Source organism: Dama dama, chromosome 5, assembly GCF_033118175.1.
Source record: "Dama dama isolate Ldn47 chromosome 5, ASM3311817v1, whole genome shotgun sequence".
NCBI classification, from domain to species: Eukaryota; Metazoa; Chordata; class Mammalia; order Artiodactyla; family Cervidae; genus Dama; species Dama dama.
Window position 1 is genome coordinate 93,220,796 of NC_083685.1, and position 13,248 is coordinate 93,234,043.

Sequence of the window (13,248 nt, forward strand, 5' to 3'; positions counted from 1 at the left end):
AGAGAAGAGGACAAGAAGGCCACAGACATGCAGACAAGAGACCAAGAGGTGAGAATTATCAGCTGTGCAGATGCCACTGAGCTAGGACAGCCTAGGAATTCCTTCCAGAAGAAGAAATGTCTGGAGTCCTGGGAGCCAGGAGCAGAACACCTGAGCCTCGCTGACTCTCAGAGGCCAGCTCAGGCAAGAGATGGTTCTGGGATGAGGGTGAGGTGCTCAAGCACCCCAAAGAGAGTCTCTGGCCCCACTGACGGGCTTCGGCTCACCAAAAGCGTTTTGAAAACCGGGCTGAGGGCTTCATCTGCAAGGTCTCACCTGCCTCCAAAGTGCTATGTCACAGAACCAGAGAGACGGGAAGAAAAGGACCACTACTAGTTGGGAAAGTACTTCCACCTCCACCTGATACAGGGTAAACATTCACAGATGAATTGAGAGGGTGAGCATGGCCAAGGACAGGGAGGTGGGGCCCTAGGGACTGCTAGGGACTGTCCTCAGAGCGGCAGAGAGCTGGGCTCAGGAGACCATGGCTGGAATAAGCTACAGTGAATCATAAAGACATTCTTGCTGTCAGAGAACTCACTGAGGACCCAAGAAAGGAAGTGGATGCATGCAGAGCAAGCAGCAAAGTTCACTGCCTGAAGCCCAGCTTCCTGGGCGAGGCCCGTCCTTAGCTGGCTGAGGGTCCACCTGAGGCTGGGGGAGCCGGGGGAGGGGTCTGACTTCCAGCACGGGGTGGTGTGTGTGTGAGGGAACTGGGCTGGCCTCAGGCCTCATCCCTGATTTTTACACTTCCCAGGCCACAGTTAGGGAAGGTACCCTTCCCTGGGGCTGAGGCAGGTAGGAGGCAGGGAGGGAAGGGAAGGTCCCGAGGTGGAGGCAGCGCGCTACCTTTGTTGGCAGGCATGAAGTCCTTCGCCTTGTCTTTACAGTAGTGGAGGCAGCAGGATAGGATCAGGTCATCGTTGTTGCCCTGGAGGAAGACAGGGTGAGTGCCGTGGGGTCACAGTTCGGTGTCCCGCCCATCCACGCCCTGGCCCTGCCTGGCCAGGTCCCACTGTCCCGAGAGTGACCGGGGGACGAGGAGCCCCCTCCTGGGCCTCGATGGCGGCTGCCCCTGGGGGCAGGAGGTCCAGACTGCGGGGCCAGCCTCCAGCCCCTCCCTCCTGGGGCCCCTGTTCTGAGGGCTGGCTCGAGCGTTCCCGCTCTGCCCTGGGTCTTACCAGCTGGCCAGTGATGTCCTCGCTGCGGAAGGCGATGGATTCGAGCTCATTGCCACGGCTGGTCAGGGCCCGCAGGCAAGAGTCCCGACTCTCGAATCGCCGCTCGAGGAACTCAATGGACTTCCGGGCCTTTTCTTGCACCACGCGGGCATAGCCCCCGGCCCGGTGGTCTGTCTCCTGCCCCTTGGCCAGGCCGTCCAGCTCATTGATCACTGAGGAGACACAGTCCCACAAGGAATCTGACTCAGCAATCACGTCTGTCTTGTCTGTCTGCACCCGAGGCCTTGCTTTCCCAGGTAGCTCCTCCCTGACCCTGGAGGCCACGTGGCCCCACAGGAGTCTTCCCTTGAAACCGGGGGCCCTTGGAGGGCAAGAAGTGCCCTTGATGTTCCAAGTGTTCTCTCCTTTTTCTGCCTCTTCCCCTGGGCCCCACCCTTCTCCTGGGAGGAATTTACAGGGATTTTCTGGAGCTGCTGTATCCAGAAGAAGAAACCGGGCCTCTCCATCACATTCCTCAGTTACAGAATCAAATTGAGAGGGTCCCTCGGGAGAGGCAGGGGTATGCAGCAGCTAGAGAGAGGGGCACCCTCCCTCATCAGCCCGGGCCCCCGCACAGCCATCCAAGAGGGGCCCAGTTCTCTGCCTGCTCTTGGCAGAGCGCGGGGAGGTCACGGGGTGGGAAGTGGGGTCATGGTCTCACATGCAGGGACCCTGCTAGTCCCCTGAACCATCCCCTTGGCACTTCTACCTCCTCTGATACTGCACGTGTGTGTGTGTGTGTGTATGTGTGTGTGTGTGTGTCTGCCTGCCTGCCTGCCTATGTGTCTGGGACACGGCTTCATTTTCTGGTGAAGATTCTTTCCAAAATTCCAGCCAAGAGCCTGAGGTCAAGTGGGAAATATGCACTCCTTGGGGGCTCCGGGAGAGTTTGGGGTCTGAGGCCTCTCCTCAGCACAGTGATTCATGGCTCGGGGAGTCGGCGTGAGCACGCTGTTCCATGGTGAGCCTGGCACTCACTGTCTGGGTATTCAGAGACACTTTCTGGAAAGCGCCCATGTGGGAACACGAACACACATGCACACACACACACACCACCCCCCCCCCCCCATGCCTTCAGCAACCTGAGGCTGCAGTGTCCACACAACGTATGGCTGAGGTTGCGGAGTAGTGGTGGCTGAGTGTATGGTACACCAAACAGAACATCAAACGTGAAAAACTGGTGTTCTATCCCAAAATCTGCTTTCCTGCTTCCAAATTAAACAGGCTTCAAAGGGGAAGCTTGTTTGTGCTTCTGCACCAGGCGGGGCTTCTCGACGCTGGGGTCAGGCCTAAGGAGCACGGAGCAGGTTAAAGAGCACAAGAAACAAGTGGGGAGGCTGTTGGCTTAACCCTCTGTGCTCTGGGCACAGGGCAGGGGCCTGCTCTCCTGTGACAGAGCTGGCATTTCCTGGTGCCCTGGGGGCTGACTATCCTGTAGCTACCATCTCCGCTGGGTCTTCTTATATATTTGCTCCCTCCCCACATAATCCGGCTTCCCCCACTGACCCATAAACTCGCCAAGGCCAAGGGCTGCAGCTCTACCTTTCATGGGCCCCCTCGGGAACAAGGAGCCTGAGCACATGGTAGGGGCATCATCAGTGCTGGTGACCAAGAACTCGTTGGGCTGGGGTGGTGTCTGAGGCTCCTTCCAAGACGTAGATGAGCAACCTGAGACATGGCCGCCTCTCTCAGTTACCCCATTTCCTGACCATCCAGCAAAGAGCGGCCAATTCCCTTTCTTACCCCTGAAAATCTCCCAGGCAGGTGGGCACTGGGACTTGCTCTCCTGAAAGCCGCCCCACCCGGGACCCGGCGAGGGCAGAGGGGTGGCTGCAACAATGTGAGGGTCTGACTCGGTCCTGGGGAGATGAGCTGCTCTACTTCTGAAGAACAGAAAACCTTCCCGTGGGTCTCAGGGCCTGGGCTGAAGAGGCTCTGGCCAGGCCACATGGGGAGGGGGAAGGAAGACAGGGAGGGTGGAGGCGGGCCGAGGGCCGCTTCAGTGCCAACATTCTCAGGTGGTGCTAACGTGTTTCCCACAACCCCCCAGGGTTCTACAGCCCCTGCAGGGGCGGATGTTTCCTGCCCTTTGTTTCCACCCTCATCTGGCACTCAGGCACTGGGGACTGGGAGGGAAGGCCCAGTGGAACATCTTGGCATGGATGTCAGAGGTGGCTTGGCAGGCAGACGGCCAGTCTGGCAGACCGTCCAGAGGCCAGGGCTTCCAAACTTGTTCCAAGTGGCTGCTGAGAGGGGACATTAGGCAGCCTGGGCTTCCCAGTCGTCTCCCAGACCCCCTCCCTCCAGAGGACAGCTCTCGGCGCTATCGGCTGTGTGAGCTGTACAGACAGGAGCCGGGGCCCCTCCTAAAGCTGACCCACCACAGGGCTCTGAGAACCAGGGGTGCCTTAGACAGTCCCTGGAGAGGGCCCAGCTGGGCTCCTCCGGCCTGAGGGTGGAAGCACGCGAGCGGCCCTGAGATGCTGACCCTGTACCAGCAAACAGCGACCAGACAGTGGTGAGGGCCCAAGTGGCAGGAATCCACAGGCGAGAGCCAAGGGCTTGCGCTGGAGGGCCTCCATTGGCCTGGCCTTAGGGTGACACTGGCCAGAAGAACGCTACCTCGAACCAACAGAATGATCGTGAAAAGCTACGAGCCCATCAGACCAAAGGCATCTAACCACTTCAAAATCCTCCCAGCCTCCCTGCCAGACCACCCAGCAGCACTGCCGTTATCTGCCAGGGCTGAGTGTTTACCAATAACGGGAACCAGCTTTGCTGTTTTACTGCGAGCTTTATAAGGATAAAAACAAGGGCTGGGCTTGGGCAGCCTCTGGTTGCTGGGACACAGGAGTCCATTTGCTCAAGCAGTTTAAGCCACGGATCAGCCATAATAATTCGAACTGCTTTGATTATTAAACAGTCTTCCTTGCCCCACGCATTCCCAACTTCCCTGCAAATCCCGTCTTACACACATGGCGGGGCTCTGTCTGCCGGGCCCCGGGGCGTGTGTGCAGAGGGGCCTCGTTGCGCATGTGCAGGGCGGGCCCGGCCCTGACTCACCGATGAGGGGTACCACCAGGATGTAGTTCCTGCTCTCCAGCAGCTGCGCCAGGCTGGCCAGGTGGTCAATGAAGCCGTTGGTGTCTGGGACGAGGAACAAGGGTCTGATCTCGAGCTCCATCTGCCTCACGTGACTCTGGTCCTCCAGGACAGCCTACGGGGACGACGAGTGGTGAATGAGCAGGCCAGCGGCGGGCCAGCCCGGGCCCCGACTCCACCGTGTGTGTCAGCGCCCTGCCCCCACAGCCTCGCCCCCCGCTCCAGAGGGACAGCCAGCCCCCCTGGAGGCCGGCCCGAGACAAACCCAGGGAGACCAAATGGCTTGGGGAACTGGGTGTGATTAAAACCCCATGTGGGACTGAGAAGGGACCCTGATGGCATTCAAAATAACGGGGCTCTGAAAGGCAGGCCTGGGGCTAAAAATCAACGAGGCGCACGAGAGTGGTTTCACACACGCTACTGAGAACACAGGAGGTACTTCTTAATTCAGATACTTTAAACGTACACATATACTCAGACAGAATTTGTCATTTCCATTTACTTCACTGGGTAGTTAAGAAAGAAAGAAAGAAAAAAGAACCACTTCAAAACCTATGCAAAAAAAGTGATGCTGACAACTAATAATTGGTACCCAGAGTGGCAGGAGTCCACACGGCGGGACAGATGACTTCCCAAGTCACATGTCTGCAGAGAATGACATCCGGATGGACGAGAACGAAGGCTGTCTTCCCCCGACCAGCCCGGGGCTCCCTAAGCAGGGGTCGTCTGTGATCCAACCTCGCTGCTTTGCCACAACGCTGTACAGTCTATACTGTTTGTTTACTTGGTGTTTTTCTTTAGATGGACTTCAAATCAACTCACTTTTGTGGCTCAGCAAATAACATACGTGGTATCAGGAGTCTGAGCGCCCAAGCATGTTTACCAGTTCAAGCTGAATTTCCGCAGTCAAGAGTTAGTGTGTCTCCTACGCATCACTAAAAAAACCCCTCGGGTAGCACCAGTGGTCTGGGCCGCACACCTCGGAAAGCTCATGGCCTGGAGCCTGTCAGTCTCATACGTTCGCATCTTTTACGGCAGCTTCCATACCCATCTGGAAAAGCCCAATTTTCTCAAGTCTGACAGGGCAAGCGTGGTGGAGGCCCTGGGAGATAGGCTTTGGGTCCACCTGTCACTACGGGGCCTGGCCACTCTCCGGCTGCTTCATCTTCTGGGGACCATGGCCAGGAAGCAAGCTGGTTTGTGGGCATCTGCCCAGACCCCGTGCCCTCTGTGTGTGGAGCTGGAGGGCACCAAAACAAGCCTGGCAGGGGCCCGGCACGCAGGTCCCAGCCCTGCCCTGCCCTCCTGTGGCCTCCCGCCACACACCAACTTGCAGGCACACAGACACGAGCCCTGAGCAGGGGAGCAGATGTGCGTGCCAACTGAGATGGGGCCCACGGGCTGGGCCCTGGCCACTAACAGTCAGTGAGGAAGGTGTTCAGGTTTCAGCGGCAGTGACAGTAAAACTGAAAGGGCATGCCTCCGAGTGCCGGGGGTGGCTCCCCTGTGACCTGCTGGGGACCTCTCCCTTTGAGTAAGTTGCTGCTGCCACCGCCACCACAGCTGGTGGAAGGCACAGGGCGCTGGCAGGCATGAGAAACGCGGCCCGGGCTCGCCTGCAAAGTCTCCTGGGGCTCTCACTCGGGAAGGGAAAGCACCTGGCCTGTGGGCCACCTTCCCAGGAACCGGGGTCCCCAGCCCTCCCCCTGGGGCTGCCAGCTAGAGGGTGACACACGTTCCATCGAACTCAGCCTGGGCATTTAAATATTACTTCTCACTGTGAGGGAGTCGACAGAGAACATGTGTGATGGCGTGGGTATTTTGTGAGGACAAGAAACGGTCCCGCTCAGGCTCCATGAGCACCCCAGCCTGTGCTCACGGGTGGGACTCCAGCCTCTCCTCCCGTCACTCCTCTTCCCAGGCCTGAGTTCTCCACCAGCCTGTCCACTGCCAGGAACGTTCTCTTGGTATCCTGGGCCCCCAAACCTCTGTCTTTCTCGGTGAGAAGGGACAGGATGAGCCCTGATGTCAGGTTCGCCTAAGCACGGCATCTCTGCCGCCACCTCCCCTACTCGGACCCGTCACATCTTAGTTTTCCTGCCTCCAGAAGTGACCCTCTGGCCCTCAGGCTGACCCTAAGGAAGTGGCACTGGCTGCCCTTTCTACCCTGAGGGAACAATAAGCTCCCAAGACCTCGGACCATCCTTCCTCACTGGGAGGGCCCTTAGGCCAGGTGGCCGAGGGAGGCGGGGGGCTGAGCCTGCTTGGGTGTTTTGATGACAGGATGGAAGAAAAATCTAGGCACAAGGTCCAGGGAAGCGTGCGCCGTCTGAGTTCCTTGAGCGCTGGCTCAGGGCCAGAAAGGTGAACAGAGGCCACAGCGTCGTGGGGAGGTGGCGGCCGGGCTGGGTCCCCAGGGGTGGGTGGGACTGAGCTGCTGAGGGTGGTCTTGGGCTGTGCTGCCACCATCCGGTCCCGGGACACCCGCGGACGACTTCCCTTAACCTGGTTTCTGCCCAGTGACTCACTGCATGCCTGCTTCCTGTTCCCCACATGCCCTCCTGGGTCTCAGGAGATTCAATGAAGCTGCTCCCCCTTCTTTTGGGGTACCAGTAGGCCTCTGGAGGGGGGGTCATGCCTGGGTCATGATACTTAAGAGAATTCAGTCCCCTTAAGAGAATTCAGATGAGGAAGGATTGGGAATCGCAGGCCCTTGTCTGTGGGTGTCGGTGTTTCCGGCCCTCTGAGTGGCGCTGTGTGTGTGTGTGTGTGTATGTGTGTGTGTTTAGCATTTGCCCTCCCAACTTTTCCAGATTTTACCCGTCAGATTCCTGGCAGCTGTGCACGGCGCCTGTGCCGGCCGTCACGTCCCACTCTGATCCCTGGGTCGCACGGTGAGAGAAGGACACAGGATGCGCAGGGAGTGAAAAAGTGATGTCGGTGGGGCGAGTGCCAAGTCCCCACTCAGAGCCATGGGACGCTCGGGGAGAGGGGGAAGCATGCTGCCGCGGAGTTCAGAGGCCGGTAGTGAGATTTATTTTTGTTTGTATGAGCAAAAAGCTGCAGAAGCCTCTGGTGGGGGTGAGGGGGGCGCAACTGGAATGCTGTGATTCAGACAGACTGGCCCTGGCCCGGAGTCAAGTGTGCTGACCCGGAAGGAGAGGTCCTTAGGAACCCTTCTTGCTGCGGCGAAGGCTGGGCCGCAGTGGTCCTCTGATGCAGAGCTGGGAACCCTAGGGAAAGCGTGGACATGCTGGATCAGACCAGGGGCGACAGGGACCATGAAGTCACCCAGTGTGAAGAAGGAAAGAACTTAACTCTGTGTCTGGAAGGCACTCAGTAACCAACTTTCTCTGAAGCCCAGAGGCACCCTGGAGCAAGCAGGCTGGTGGGGACCTGGGAGGGGGCTGGTCCACAGCGACATCTGAGGAGGAAGCTACCGGGCCGGGGTCCCCAGAAAGGGCTCCCTCACAGGTTAACTTCCTCCTTCGATGTGCTGGGGATGACTGGGGGAGGCTGACCCTTTTAGAAATTGAGACACTGAGAGTTACAAATAAAGGTACCGCCGTTAGTTCACACGGGAGTCGTGGAACTGGAGGAACTCGGGTCACAGAGCAGCGCCAGGTCAAGAGTAGGCCTTCCTTCTGCTCAGGGCTCCACAGGGACTGCAGCCACAGGCTGATGGGACTGTTGATCCCTGGGCCTCTCTGGCCAGACCAATGTCTTCACCAGAAATGAGAAGTGTGGTAACAGCGAATTTCCACGCTCATCCTGTGTCTGAAAGTATCTAGCTAGATGCCTGATATTAGTAACAACCAATTTCAGTTTCTGTTCTTCCTGCCCAAGTCCATTTTTCACCTCTTATACATCCAGTGGGGGTGACTATCTGGGGCAACCACTAGGGAGCAGAGCTGGGGACGGTGAGGCAGTGGACTGCTGACCTCTGTTATGAGATTCATGGCGCTCTTGGTGGTTTGTTTTTCCTTTGTTTTTTAAACTATGTAAAGTTATGTGGAGTATTTAAGTATTTAAAGTTAAGTGGAGGTATTTTTTAAAAAATTTAAAAAGGTGGAAAAATGGAAATGAAATATAAAATAGGAAAAGCTGGTGAGATAACCACTGGCATTACAGGCAGACATTCTTTTTTTGGGGGGACACCCTGTGCAGCATGTGGGATCTTAGTCCCCCAACCAGGGACTGAACCCACGCCCCCTGCAGTGGAAGCTTCGAGTCTTATCCACTGGACCACCAAGGAACTCCCAGGCGTTCCTTCTTGAGCTGAAGAAACCCACGGGTGCAGATTCTGCATCTGCTCCACAAAGCAGCCCAGGTCACTGGCTTCCCTTAGCATCTTCATTGCAGGAGGGTTGCTCATGGGAACATTTCTGCTTAGGATCCCTTCTCTGAATATCCAGAGTCGGTACCACAGAGCTTAACATATACTTGCCATCTTTTTCAAAGTTATAATTATGATGACTTGCCCGCTACTTCTTGCTGCCCTTTCAAGATGGACAGGGAGTGGCAGGGCCAAGCATGCCACCCCTGGGCTTGCTCCAAGCAGCAGCCCAAGGGTATTTCGGCCAGAAAGCCTGACCTCTCTCAGGAGGACAGCCCCCTGTGGATGCTGCAGCAGCCAGGGAGGTGCGAGCGGCTGAAGCGAGCTCTGGGATGGGCGTTTGCCCAGCTCCACGGGCTGCTGTGCCTTCCTGTCCTGGCGTGAACGTGCCCCTGGCCGGGTAGCGCGCTGGCTCCCGCCCCGTCTCCGACAGTTAGGAGCCAGGGCTGAGTGTCCGCCTTCCGCTGGATTCCATACAGGTGTGGGGGCTCTGTGCATGCCCCATTGTTCCACAGCGCCGCCCCCCGCAGCTGGGTGGCAGTGTGAATGGGCTGCAGCTATATTTAGCATGAAACTCCTGGGGCCGTCACAAAGGAGTGACCGCATCTTCAGGAGGGTGGGTGGGCGGGAAGGGGACGGGGAGCGAAGCTATTTTCAGAACACATGTCATTGCTGGCTACGGAGCAAGGCTGCGGCCATAACGCCGAGAGAAACAATAGCTGTGGCTAGAGGAAGAGCCTGTTATGTTTCAGGTGGGATGTTTGCAACTGCTCAGGAAACCTGACCCCGCCCGACAGCAGCACAAATCACAGCAGAGCCTCGTGGAGGCAGAGAGGAGGCGGGGGATTCACAGGGCCAGGGTGAGGTGCCAAGAGGCCACGCCTCGAGCCCGGAGGAGGATTTTCAGTGACTGCTTTGCCCCGGGGGCCTGGTTAGGAATTAAACACTTCTGACCAATTTCCCAGACAAACCAGGCCCCCTGCTCTGGTCTCTGACACCTCCCAAGAAGGGCAATGGGAACAAAAGGATCTCGGCAGAAGGCAGCAAGGTGGGCACAACCAGGGCAAGATGCAGAGCCGTCTCGGGCAACGGGCGAAGGCTGGGCTGAGCCAAGAGGGTGGCCTCGAAGCCCTCCCTGGGTGGGCGCACTTGGCCCCCAGTGTCCAGGGCCCCGCCTGGGCGCCAAGGCTCCAGCTGCACAGGTCCTGAGAGCTGCCCACACCCCTTTCCTGACCTCCAGCCGGCCCCGCTCACCAGCCTCTGTGCAACGCCGGAAGCGGGGAGGGACAGGCTGCGGAGGAGGCCAGGCCTCGCCTCCCCCCATCCCGCAGCTGAGCGCAGGCCCAGGGGTCTAGGTGGGAGCGGGGAAGCGGGGGTGTGGCTCTGGCCCCAGATCTCAGTTGGGCTTTACAGCCAGCATGGGGGCCGGGAGGGTTTTTTCCAACCCCATCTTCATATCCCCTTCCCCAAACATGTGTGGTTCCTGTTTTGCTGCATCTGTAAAAGGCGCTGGGAGCTGGGGACCTGCCTTACACCTCTTGGTTAACACCCCTGGAGACGGAGGGGGTTCAGAGCCGTGTAATTTACAGCCCATCTCCCCGATCTTAATTCACCCGATGCTCCCCTCTTCCTTATTGTATTAGTGTGACCAGGTACCTGCCAACAATAATGGCCTCTCCAGCTAGGAGCCTCTCCCCCACTCCCAGGACAATTTATACCTTTTCCTTGGGATTTTCCCCCCTTAAATTAAACAAAAAGAGGAAAAATAAGAAAAGGTTAACATGGGTTTGGAGCGCTGCAGCCCCGTAGTTCTGGGCAGGGAGCCAATGGCCCGAGGGCACACACATGTGTGTGCTCTCCCAGAAGGGCCTTCACCGGCCCTGTTTTACAGCCACCTCGGCACAGACTCCAGGGTTCACGCATATGGCCAGACAGATGTGTCTGGCTTAAGTTCAAGGCTGGAAAATGAAGAATTATGGAAGTGAAGGGCCCCGGGCATTAAAGGGGGGGCGGGGAGAAGGGAAGGGGGGAATTTTTTCTCTGCTGAGAAATCCTCCTGTGGCTGTGAGGCTGGAGGAAGAGGGCTGACAGGAGGCAGGCTGCCAGCAGCGGCGCATGTGGGGCCTGCTCTTAAAGGGGCCCCAGCCGCCCAGCCTGACGGCCCGCAGCAGGCCCTCGGTGCCTGGACCAGAGCACACTGCTCCGAGGGAGCCGACGGGCCAGACAGGCCCCCAGGCAGGAGCGGCCACAGGCCCCGGAAGTCAAGTCCTGCACAAGACTGCTGTCAGGCACCACTCGTCACTGGTGAGGCCGGGCTGCCCACGGCGCTCGGGACAAGGCCAGGCCCCCCGGCACGTGCTCCACCAGCAGCCGGCGCTCCCCTTTGGTAACAGGGCTCGCTCCCATGTCACATCACTGACTTCTCCGCGCCAGTGGACACTCTGGGACGGGACTCTCTTGGTTCACCTGCATGTCCCCTTGTAACCAGCCTGGTAGGTGCTCAGCACTGCTTACCACACTGAGCGGAAGATGCAGGACCTGATTCCAAGGAGTTCACGGTGCGGTGGGGGAACAAGCCCAGCAATAAGTGTAATCTGAGACGCGATATACGTTTCACGAGTGAAGTATAAATCAGTGCCACAGGAACACTGAGCAGAGAGATGACTCCTCCTGGGGGGAGTCGGGGAAGGCTTCACTGGGGAGATGGGGTTTCGTCTGGGGACTGACGGAAGACTAGAATTTCAATAGGTAATAGGAAATGTGGAGCAGAAGAAAGGGTACTTGGGCTTGAGGGAGCAGCAGGAACCAAGAGGTGAGCGTGGGGAAGGAGAGTGCTGTCTGGAGACGGTGGGCGGAAGGAGGGTTAGTGTTGTCCAGGCAGCGGGGCCGGAGTGTCTGGATGGACGGGCACTTTGCGTGCACTGTCTTCTGAGGGAGGTGCTGTCACCACTTTTGTCTGACAGGTGAGGAAACGGGCTCGAGGAAGTTAAAGCATTTGCCCAACATCACACAGCTTGTGAGGGCTCACGGGGAACGAGAGAAGAGGCTGGGAAAACAGACTGAGAACAGCCTCAGATGCCACAGTAAGGAATTCAACTTTATTAGCCAAGCAAAGGTGCTGACGATTCCTGGGCAGGGGAGTGGCTCTTTTGGGAAGGGAACGATGAAACTATGTATAATGATACACTGCAGGCAGTAAGCCTGGCTCGCAGACCCAGTACCACAACTCCAGGAGCTGCCATTCACAGACTCCAAGGTAAATAGGACCCTGTCAGACTTGTGCAGTGCAGGGTTGCTGGCTCCAATCTAGTCAATCCCTGGGCTACAGCAGCAGCTGTGGCGATGGGAATGGAGAGGAGAGGAGGGCATGAATGAGTGGACAGGATCTGATAAGAAATCAGACACGAGGGGGCTTCCCTGGTGGCTTCGTGGTAAAGAATTTGTCTGCCAGTGCAGGGGACACGGGTTCAATCCTTGGGCTGGGAAGATCCCACATACTGTGGAGCAATTAAGTCTGTGCGCTACAACAACTACTGAGTCTGTGCTCTAGAGCCCGGGAGCTGCAGCTACTAAGCCCATGTGCCACCACTACTAAAACCTGCATGCTGCAGAGCCTGTGCTTCGCAACAATGACAAATCCATGCATCACAAGTAGATAGCCCCCACTTGCTGCAACTAGAGGAAAAACCTGTGCAGCAATGAATACACAGTACAGCCAAATATAAATAAATAAAACTAAAAAAAATTTAAAAAGAAGACATGAGGGCTTAAAAGCTAGTGAGGAACTTTAAGATGATGCTCTCAGACTTCCTTGATAGTTCAGTGGTTACGAATCCACCTGCCAAAGCAGGGGACATGGGTTTGATCCCTGATTTTGGAAGATCTCACATGTTGCGGGGCAATTAAGCCTGTGAACCAAAACTACCTAGCCTTGCCCTAGAGCCCATGCTCTGCAACAAGAGAAGCTACTGCAAGGAGAAGCCTGAGCACCACAGTGAAGAGAGGAGCACCCACTCGCCACAACTAGAGAAAGCCCAAACTCAGCAACAAAGACCCAGAACAGCCAAAAAGTAATAATAAATAATTTTAAAAATTAAAAAAAGATGACGCTCTCTTTGGTATCATTCATGAACTCATTGAACAAAAATATCTGCTGACTGTCAACTCTGCATGCTGAGACTAAGAAGTAAGAGAAAGGAAGGAGGAGACCAAGTAAAGAACAATGGTCTAGAAGCCCAGGAGGTTGGTGTGGTCAACAGACAGAATACGAGGGTCCTTGTGAGCTGCAGGGAGGTGGCTTCAGGGCCCAAAGCCACAGGGAAGTCAAGTGTGATGAAGAACCAACAAAGACAGGTACTTGGGGACCTCTGATACAGTCGACTCTATGCCTGTTGGGGTGAGAGTCAAGAAATGGAGGTGGTGGTATGGAGAAAAGTTCTGGGACGACTGATGGTGAGGAAGAAAAGAGCCACAAGTCAGGAAGAAAGACAGCCTGAGGGTGAAGCTCTGAGGGCCAGGACAGAGGTTTACAGAGATCACAGAAAGAGGAAG

General features: G+C 56.9%; 1 protein-coding gene across 3 annotated transcripts in view; it reads right to left on the reverse strand.

Moving 5' to 3' along the window:
• The window catches only part of SMG6 (SMG6 nonsense mediated mRNA decay factor), a 194,606-nt gene that overhangs the window by 3,953 nt on the left and 177,405 nt on the right, over nucleotides 1-13,248 (reverse strand). For all 3 annotated transcript variants that reach the window (XM_061143085.1, XM_061143086.1, XM_061143084.1), the window contains exons 16-18: nucleotides 4,323-4,476; nucleotides 1,221-1,432; nucleotides 889-970 (exon numbers count right to left, since the gene is read on the reverse strand). In XM_061143085.1, coding sequence (XP_060999068.1) covers nucleotides 889-970; nucleotides 1,221-1,432; nucleotides 4,323-4,476 — 448 coding nt within the window. The remainder of the gene's footprint in view (nucleotides 1-888; nucleotides 971-1,220; nucleotides 1,433-4,322; nucleotides 4,477-13,248) is intronic.